The sequence below is a fragment of the Mustelus asterias genome, chromosome 26, assembly GCF_964213995.1.
Source record: "Mustelus asterias chromosome 26, sMusAst1.hap1.1, whole genome shotgun sequence".
Taxonomy (NCBI): domain Eukaryota; kingdom Metazoa; phylum Chordata; class Chondrichthyes; order Carcharhiniformes; family Triakidae; genus Mustelus; species Mustelus asterias.
Window position 1 is genome coordinate 33,836,453 of NC_135826.1, and position 10,816 is coordinate 33,847,268.

The following is a 10,816-nucleotide window of genomic DNA, read 5'->3' on the forward strand; positions in this document are numbered from 1 at the left end:
CTGGATAGACTGGGATTTTTTTCTCTGGAGCATAGAAGGCTGAGGGGTGATCTTATAGAGGTCTATAAAATAATGAGGGGCACAGATCAGCTAGATAATCAATATCTTTTCCCAAAGGTAGGGGAGTCTAAAACTTGAGGGCATAGGTTTAAGGTGAGAGGGGAGAGATATAAAAGTGTCCAGAGGGGTAATTGTTTTCACACAGAGGGTGATGAATGTCTGGAACAAGCTGCCAGAGAGTGTAGTAGAGGCGAGTACAATTTTGTATTTTAAAAAGCATTTAGACAGTTACATGGGTAAGATGGGTATCGAGGGGTATGGGCCAAATGTGGGCAATTGGGATTCGCTTCAGGGTTTAAATAAAAAGGACAGCATGGACAAGTTGGGCTGAAGGGCCTGTTTCCATGCTGTAAACCTCTATAACTCTATGACTCTGATGGGGAAGCGTGTTGACTGTGGCGGGATCAGAAGATGCCACCACTGGCTGGTGGTGGACCATCTCCACAAAACACTCCGTGGTGGGGGCTGGAAGGGGAAGTGGGGGGGCGGGGGAGGGGGGGTGGAGGTGGTGGGGGACAAGAACTCCTGCCTTCTGTTTCTCCCTCATCAGATGCTGCCAGAGTTGCTGCATTTTCTGCTTCTGTTACAAATCCATGGTGGCTCTTTCTGATCACTTACTGTTGATCTATGTACTCGGTCACTTTCTCTCATGATAGATGCTGGTAGCTTCCTCACAGCAAATGTTAGACTAATAGATTTCTAAATTCCTAGTTCATCTGTTTTAAATAGTGGCATGCCATTGGCAACTATTCAACCTGAGGGGGAAATTCATAAATGGGAGAGTTTAAGAAAATCATGACTGTAGAATTTACGACTTCTTCACCCTGGGGTAGAGGATTAAACATAATATAATACCATGTCTATCATATTGCTGGAAATGAGAAATACTTTGATTATCAATAGAAAACAATAGAAATAATTTAAAAGTCATACAGAATTTCTTTATATTGAAAATTATATTTTCAATATTAAAAAAATGCATTTTAGCACAGCACAAACTCTTAAATTAAGTAAATAAGCTAAATAGGTGTCAAGAAAAAGTCTCCCATTATCCTCTTTGGGTTATTTGGGAGCTTTGTTTTCTGGAATAGTCGAGATGATCTGACACACAACAGAGCTCATTATTACTCATGTGGTTGATTCAATCATTCTGTCTTTCTTCACCTGTGCCGAACTTACGAGTTCTCATTCGCTGGGCATTGCTAATATTTTCTGTTGCTAGGAGGAGAGAACAAAGGAGTGCCAGAAATTCCAACTCACACAAAGTAAGTTGCCTCTGTCCTCCATTAGTAATTACAAATGACGCCATTTGACAACGCAGGCTGAAAGATTTAAGGGGCACAGTGGTTACAAACCATGAAGCTATGCAAAAGAGAACCCATTTAAAAAGCAATCAGGCAGGAAGTTTAACAAGGTAAAATGTGAGAAGAAAATATGCCAAACTCCCCATATGGAGTAGAATCACACAACACAGAAAGAGGCTAGTAATCCCTGTTGACTCATTGAAAGAACTATCCAATTAGTTCACCCCCCACATTTTCCCATATAAAAGTTTGCCTTCAAGCACATGTCCAAATACCTTCTGAAAGTTCCAATTCGATCTGTTTCTACCAGGCTTTCAAACAGTGCATTTCATATTATAACTTACTGTTAAAAAAAACTTCTCATCTTCCACTGTTCCTTTTGCCAATTGTCTTAAATTTAAACCCACTGACTGACCCAGAAGTCAATCTTTTTGGTAAAACAATTAAATTAAATCAAATCAACTGAAGGACAAATCAGAAGGGGCGGTCCCCAAAAAGAGGGGAAGCGCCCGAAACAAAAGACAAAGTAGAAAGGAAACTTAAAACATCAAACCAAAACGTGATTACAGGGGTCGAGGATGCAACCCAGTCCCTGCAGTGCCCAGCGGGCACGGAAGGCCTCAACAGTGCCCTCGGACACCGCATGCTCCCTCTCCAGGGACACCCGGCTGTGAATGTTGCCAAGGTATAGGGGCAGACAGTCGGGTCAGACGAACCCCTCAGTCACCCACTGCCTGGACCTGTTTATGGCAAATTTAGTAAGGAGTCTAACAACACCAGGTTAAAGTCCAACAGGTTTATTTAGTAGCAAACGCCAAATAAATAGCCAAATAATAGCAAAGCTACCAAATAAACCTGTTGGACTTTAACCTGGTGTTGTTTGACGCCTTACTGTGTTTACCCCAGTCCAACGCCGGCATCTCCACATTATGGCAAATTTAGCCAGGCCCAGGAGCAGGTTCCCGAGGATTCACTGCAATAGAAACAGTTTCTCCTTAATTATTCTTATCAAACCATCTAGAAAGATAGGAAAGAGTAGAAATATCAAAAAATAGAAGTGTAAAAGAAACACAGACAATACTTCCCGGCTGTCAGCATTGCCATTAGGTTAATTTAACGTTACACAGAAGTAGGTATTAAGGAGCAGCTAAGCTCATGTTTAACATATATTCAATTTGTGGTCAAATCTTCAGTTCCTAAAGTTAAAGGAATCCTCCCATCACTTCCTATGTTTGCTCATTGTTTCACAGAATTCAGTAATTTATACAAGCAAAACATCTTTCTGTTATAAAGACATTTGTTATAATTTAAGGAACGGAGATTTAACAGTGATGTTTCATTTATTATCGGTGGTGGTGTATGCATCACTGCATTCATAATTTGTCATTGTAAGGTTGTATGAGAATGCCACCACTCTTGTGATGACGCTCTGACGAAGGGTCATCCAGACGCGAAAGGTTGGCTCTATTCTCTCTCCACAGATGCTGTCAGACCTGCTGAGATTTTCCAGCATTTTCTGTTTCTGACTCTTGTGATGTGTGTGTCTGTGGTGCCACCTAGTGAGTACAGGCAGCAGCCATTACCAAGCTATTCCTTGGGCATGCATTATTTCAATTGATATTGTCGATTTTAGTGAGGCGGCTGGGATGTTTCATAGAGAATGATATATTGTTAAAGATAGACTAAAGCTTCACAAACACAATCTTGTACAGTTGTTCGACAGGGTAGAATGTTCCGGATGGTGGGGGAGTCCAGAACTAGGGGTCGTTTGAGGATAAGGGGAAAACCTTTTAGAACTGAGGTGAGGAGAAATGTCTTTACTCAAAGATTCAGTTCCATTGGTGATTGGGACAGACTTTGTCCCCATACTGCCCCATCAATGTATCTTTCTAGGAACCAGGATTTGGAGCTTGTGTTGGCTATTTCTATAAAAGAACCCATCACATATGTTTTTGTGGGGGGTAAAGTTGCTTAAAATTTCCAAACAAACGCACATTCGCCAACGTCACAATGCACAGAGTTTGACTTTGTGATGTGCCACTTTTCTGCTAGAGGCTCCAAACCATTCAATCGCTTCATTCTCTTGGTGGGACGAGAAAGAAATTGGGCCAAGGGGAAATGTTTAAGAAAAGCCAGAAGCTTCCCAGTGCGGAGAAGCAGAAGGGATCCAAAGCTTCCCCAGGCACAGGGCAGGCTAAGGAGGGGAAGCCAGCAGCGGAGGTGGAATCGGAGGCGAATCCCAATTGCTTTATCCTGAGGACGGGAGCTCTGGTCATCGACATGGGATCGGGGCTTTGTAAAGCGGGATTCGCCGGGCAGCCGAGGCCGGACTCGGTGGTGGGCTCAATCCTGGGTTACCCGCGGGGCAAGAGCAAACGCTGCAACATCGCGGTGGGCAGAATGGTCTCCACCGAGCCAGACCTCAAACTGGTTCAGCCGACCCGCCAGGGGATCATTGTGGACTGGACGGCAGCCGAGGACCTCCTGCGGCATGCCTTCTACGAGGATCTGAAGGTGTCCCCGGAGGATCATGCCATCCTGATCTCAGACCCCCCTCTCTGCCCCACCACCAACAGGGAGAAGGTCGCAGAGTTCCTGTTTGAGCGATTCAATGTCCCAGCCATGCATGTTTCCCACCAGTGGGTGCTGGCTGTCTACTCTTATGGCAAGACCACTGGGTTGGTGGTGGATTCTGGTGATGAGGTGACCCATTCTGTCCCGGTTCATGAGGGCTACAACATGCCCGATGCCATCAGTCGAATAGACCTGGGAGGGCACGACCTCACCACCTACCTGATGAAGTTACTAAGTGAGGCGGGGAACGCCTTCCATGAGAAGGGCAAGTACTTAGTGGAAGACATCAAGCAGAAATGCTGCTATGTGACCATTGACTATGCCAATGAGGGCACCCACCTGGTGGATTATGAGCTGCCTGATGGCCACATCATCACCATTGGGACAGAAAGGTTCAAATGCCCAGAGGCCCTCTTCAACCCATCAGTCATGGAGTCCAGCCAAGAAGGCATCCACATCATGGTCAGCAACAGTTTAAAAAGGGTCCAGCCACAGTTTAGGCAACTTATGTACGAAAATGTCCTGCTGAGTGGGGGCTCCACTTTGTTCGATGGCTTCAATATTCGCTTCCGCAAAGAGATTTTCCACTTCGCTCCTAATGACATTAAAACCAAAATCCATGCCGTCCCGGAGAGGAAGTTTGCCGTCTGGATTGGTGGCTCCATACTGGCCTCGCTACATGCCTTCCAGTCTCTGTGGGTTCGCAAAGAGGATTATACAGAACACGGCCCACTAATTGTGCATCGTCGGTGTTACTGAGGCCTCCTTTTTCTTTTGTCCTATTGTAGTTTCAGAGACGATTAAAGATTTTAATTTCGTTATGTCACTTTGTGTAAAAATGATAATAAAGGGTTAGTATATCTATCAGTTATTGCTGGCTTTTTACTTAGCCCATCAAATGTTCATGGCAATTAATGACCATTTCAAATATCTACTTTCACAAGGTATGGCCAGTTCCCAGATTACTGTAACATTTAGAATATTAGAAATCATATTGAAGGAATTAAATCACCAAGGAAATCCACATATGTAAAAAGACAGGGCATTTTTTATTTTATTGTTGAATTTGGGATGTTCCAACATTATATGGGTGGCATGGTGGCACAGTGATGAGCATTGTATGAGCACATTGTATTATTATGTAAATGAGGGGAGATCCCATATAGAGATTTGAGCAACACCTTTAAAATGGTAAAACATCCCAAAATGCTTCAGAGTTGGGTGGCACGCTGGCACAATGGTTAGCACTGCTGCCTCACCGCGCCAGGGACCCGGATTCAATTAGAGCCTTGGGTGATTGTGTGCAGTTTGCACATTCCCCCTGTGTCTGCATGGGTTTCCTCCGGGTGCTCCAGTTTCCTGCCACACACCAAAGATGTGCAGGTTAGATTGATTGGCCATGATAAATTGCCCCTTAGTGCCATGGAGATTAGTAGGATGAATAAATACATGGGGTTATGGGGATAGGGCCTGGGTGGGATTGTTGTCCGTGCAGGCTTGCTAAGCCTTGCTAGGCTAAATGGCTTCCTTCTGCACTGTAGGGATTTTAGGAACATTATCAGGCAGAATCTGATGCTGAGCCACTTTAGGACAGGTAACCTCGTGGGAGTGATCCAAATAAGGTCAGGGCTGGTGCATTCCAATTGTAACTTGATTAGATCATTGCTGGAAATTACTCACCCAACCAAGATCCCATTTTCCTGGTGCTTTTGTCAAATGGTTTGTCTCTGCACAATTTTATACTCAGGTGATCGGGCGTTTTGCTTATGGGATAAGAAATGCATTCCCCGCCCCCCCCCAAACCCCTCCACCCTTCCTCCCCATTTGTCCTCTTTCAAGTCCTTTGTTCCTGGTGTGGTTTTTCAGGCAAGTTGTCTCCATTGGAATGATTTTTTGGAATGGTGACGGTACGGTGACAAAATGTTCAGCCATCTTTGACTTTGGTCCTAAGTTACTGTGATGTGGCTTTAGCAATTAAAAAAAAAATCAATTCAAGCTTTCGAGACTGTTAAAGACATAATTAATTTTTTTGATATAAAGTATGGTTTAGCTAAAATGAAAGTGTGGAAATTGGAGGTAACCTTGTGACAAAGGTTATTAATTGTTTGGGAATAGAGTCATAGAGGTTTACAGCATGGAAACAGGTCCTTTGGCCCAACTTGTCCATGCCTCTAAAGCTAGTCCCAATAGCCCACGTTTGGCCCATATCCCTCTATACCCATCTTACCCATGTAACTGTCTAAGTGCTTTTTAAAAGACAAATTGTACTCGCCTCTTCTACTACCTCTGGCAGCTTGTTCCAGACACTCACCACCCTCTGTGTGAAAAAATTGCCCCTCTGGACCCTTTTGTATCTCTCCCCTCTCACCTTAAACCTATGTCCTCTAGTTTTAGACTCCCCTACCTTTGGGAAAAGATATTGACTATCTAGCTGATCTGTGCCCCTCATTATTTTATAGACCTCTATAAGGTCACCCCTCAGCCTCCTACGCTCCAGGGAAAACAGTCCCAGTCTATCCAGCCTCTCCTTGTAACTCAAACTATCAAGTCCTGATAGCATCCTAGTAAATTTTTTCTGCACTCTTTCTAGTTTAATAATATCCTTTCTATAATAGGGGGACCAGAACTGTGAATTAGATGGCAAGAGAACAGTTTTGGATTGCCGGTGTGTCACGTATGGGACTGGATTTACAATTTGGTGTCAAGAAATCAATGCCCAAATCATTTCCAGATCCCAACTTCATCAGCATTAGCAATTTTCATATGCAAAGGACCTAATTGGGCCAGAGGAGAGTTCAGCATCTGATTGGTGGCACGAGAAGTGACCTGGAGGCAAGGCATAGATACCAAGGGCCCTTTGAAAAGGTGAATGGTTGTCGTGATGTAGCAGCAAGGATCTTGAAGATTAGTACAGACGGGCACCACAGATGGCACCGAGGATCTCAGATGCCTCCCTTGAAGCTTTAACCGATGCAGTCACACACAGAAGAGATAGTTTCAGCCCAGTGTGTGCTGGAAGAAATGCACCCAGAGACACAAGGAGGACTGGACGTAGGTGGTGACTGAGATCAGCAAATGGAGAGTGACCAGAGAGACTTGGGTCCAGTGTAAAATGATATTCAATGATGTGATAGGTCAGGAAAGGTGAATGGCATTAACACCCTGGTGACAGATCTCTAACTCTGTACGTACCTATGTACAAGCTGAGCAGACTGAGTGCTCATAGTTCTTAACTGTCAGATCATGCAAGCAATTGTGTCACTGAGGCATCAGCAACCCTCACATATGGGGGCAATTGCAGATGCTGGTGTGCCCCAGACACTCCATTTGCCTAATCCCACTAGAATGAAAATTCCAAATTGTTGCTCGAAGATCTTTTGATAAACTCAGCAAGGAGCTCAACAAACCTTTAACTGGAACTGTGCAAGTTTCTGGCTTCCTCTACTTCCTTTGAAAATCATATCATGTTCAAGAAGCCAAAGACACCAGGATCCAGTAACGCTTTTTGACTTTCAATGTGCGTCCACACCCGAACATCCCCCCTCGTCAACTGAAAATCCTGGATGTTTTCCAGGAATTTGTATTGGGATTTCAGCTTTCCATTACCCCTTTTAAATACTAAGTTGTGTAGATGGGAGCAGTAAGTTACAAAGGGACAGAGATTATGTGAGTGGGATAAAACTATAGCAGAGGGAGTTCAGTACGGGAAAGCCACTATGAAGAAATGTCAAAATATTTTTTGAATGAGAGATCAGGAGCTGAGAAAGAGCAAAGCAATTTAGCTGTCCATGTATACAAATCATAAAGGTTGGCAGCAGGTACATAAGTAATCAAAACAAAGATAATGGGTTCTTGATCTTTATCTCAAGGGAGTTGCAATACAAATGTAAATAGGTAATGCCTCTGTTATATAGTGCCTTAGGGAATGGATGATTCACAATTCTATTGTTGGTTGGTGACAGCAAGATGTCAGAGAAGGGTCAGAATGTAGCTCTAATTTTTTAACATACCTCACATAACCAAGTATGTGTAAGTAAATCACACTGCCAGTCTGACTGACAATGTAAAATTGGTTTTCAGTGTAATTCTCAGCACAATCAGGGTTGTTTAGCAGGTATTATCCAATCGCGGAATCGCATACGTTGAACACCATGGCCGATATTTTACGACTTCGCTCGGGCAAGGCTCGTAAAATCCTGCCCGAGGTCAACGGAGATTTCTGTTCTGTGAGCCCCGCCTGCCCCGATTCCCGGGTGGGCATGGCGGTAAAATTCCGGCCTATATTTCGAGTTTTGCAAGCATGAGTTGTTCTGTTACTGTCAACAGTTTGTCTTCTGTGAACAGCTGAAGGGATGTGCTGCTTGATACAATCCCCCAATTGTTTGGATGTACTGCTTTGATGCACCCTATTAGAGCATCAAGCTTGCACAGTGAGCAAATGGCTTCGACTCTATCTATGGGATTCCAATGAGGCCAATCTTATAGGCCATAACCTTTTGGTCAGCGAACCTGACCAATTGCCAGATGTGGAAGTGGCCGTGATGTCCACTTCCGCCCATGGTGCGCTGGGAGAATATGATTTCATTCTGGCTGGCCAGTTAAGGGTTGGCCAGCATGAAACTTGCTCATATTGCTGCAGAAAACATTTTGCATGTTGAACAATCTGAATGTAGTGATCGCGTTGCTTCATCATTGTGATGAAGTTTGTTGCACAGATTTTTGATCCAAGCAGGTGATCGTAAAGAAAAATGTTTGAATTCAGTGCTGATTCTTTCAATTTTGGTTTGTCATCAATAATTCTTCTTCACTTTTCCTTTTCTCTTTCACTTTGTTAAATCATCTTAGACGTTCAAACCTTTACATTGACATCCCGACAGTCAACCTTTCAAGATGTGGTTATGTAGCTTCATAGGCACAATACCAATGCACATCTATTCTGCGAGCAGCATGACGAACCCGAGTTTTCCTTATGGGATGCAATAGATATGAGTTATAATAAACATCCTGGGGATATCAGGAAAGCACAAAATTGATTTGATTTATTATTGTCCCATGTATTGGGATACAGTGAAAAGATTGTTCCTTGCATGCAGAACAGACAAAACATACTGTTCATAGAGCACATGGGGAGAAGGAAAGGATAGGGTGCAGAATATAGTGTTGCAGTTACAGATAGGTGTTGAGAAAGATCAATTTAATATATGGTAGGTCCATTCAAAAGTCTGATGGCAGCAGGGAAGAAGCTGTTCTTGAGTTGGTTGGTGCGTGTTTACAGACTCTTGTATCTTGTTGAAGAAGGTGGAAGAGAGTATTTCCGGGATGCATGATGTCCTTGGTTATACTGGCTGCTTTCCCGAGGCAGCGGGAAGTGTAGACGGTGTCAATGGATGGGAGGCTGGTTTGCATGATGGACTGGGCTACATTCACAATCTTTTGTAGTTTCTTGCAGTCTCGGTCAGAGCAGGAGCCATACCAAGCTGTGATACATTCGGAAAGGAGGCTTTCTATGGTGCATCTGTAAAAATTGGTGAGAGTCATTGCGGACATGATGGATGAACACTGAGCAGTTGGCTGAGAGTCATGCCAAATTCACTGTAACCAATGCTGGGAAGTAATTGAGGCTCTTTGTGTAAATACATAATACCTCAAACATATTTGGGCCTTTTATCCTGCTCCGGATCGGGAAAGCTGCTCTGGCCAATTAGGCAAGCGTAGAAGCAGTGCAGACTTTCACGGCTCCCATAAATTCATAGAAACACTGCAGTGCAGAAGGAGGCCATTCAGCCCATCAAATTTGCACCAACTCTCTGACAGACTATCTTACCCAGACCCTCTCTGCCGCCCTATCCCCATAATCCTATGTATTTACTCTGATAATCCCTCTAACCGACACATCTTGGGACACTGAAGGGCAATTTAGCATGGCCAATCCACCTAATCTGCATATCTTTGGACTGTGAGAGGAAACCCAAGCAGACACGGGGAGAACGTGCAAACCCCAGACAGTTACCCAAAGCCGAATTGAACCTGAGTCCCTGGCACTGTTGGGCAGCAGTGCTAACCACTGTGCCACCATGCCAACCGACCCATACCGAGGTTTTCCTGGAACAAGTCAATCGCCTGTCACCAGAAGTCTGTCACCAGGTTGCATCAAGCATGGCTGACCAGGAGTCGCTCTCTCTCTCTCTTATTGACTGCTATTGGCATGCGGTGGAAGGATTTTTGCAGGTTGATATGCAGCCTGTTTGGCCTCATTATAAATGCACCTTCCTTGGCCATCAAGTCATGGAGTGGGACCTGAACCCGATGCTTTGGCTCAGAGGCGGGGGCACTAACCCACTGCCAAACATTTATATTATTATTGCACTTTGAGGATCCCTTGGCAATGCAGAGTAAAAATAAAGAGCGGCACTGTGGTTAGCACTGCTGCCTCATAGCGCCAGGGGCCCAGGTTCAATTCCATCTTGGGTGACTGTGTGGATTTACACATTCTCCCTATGTCTGTGTGGGTTTCCTCCGGCTGCTCCTCCTACAGTCCAAAGATATGGAGGTTAGTTTGGTTAGCCATGCTAAATTGTCCTTTAATTTCAGGAGGATTAGCAGGGTAAATATGTGAGGTTATGGGAATAGGGTGGGATTGATGTTGGTGCAGGCTTCGTGGGCCAAATGGCTTCCTTCTGCAATGTGGGGATTCTATGATTCTAAAAATAACCCCAATTCAAGAGCATTAATGCCAGTACAGGTTCAATGGACCAAATGGCCACCTTCTGCATTGTGGGGATTCTATGATTCTGGAAACAATCCAATTCAAGAGTATTATAAAATGAACAGCAGTTTTGTAATTTCAAGAGGTGAGATATTTTGCAAGAACTACAGAA

At 44.2% G+C, this 10,816-nt stretch overlaps 1 protein-coding gene across 1 annotated transcript; it reads left to right on the plus strand.

Annotated features, from left to right (window-relative positions):
• Positions 1-3,482: 3,482 nt before the first annotated feature.
• On the plus strand, positions 3,483-4,697 carry LOC144479699 (actin-5-like). The gene has a single exon (XM_078198728.1). It carries the CDS (start codon positions 3,483-3,485, stop codon positions 4,695-4,697), a length of 1,215 nt encoding a protein of 404 aa, XP_078054854.1.
• The last annotated feature ends 6,119 nt before the right edge of the window (positions 4,698-10,816 follow it).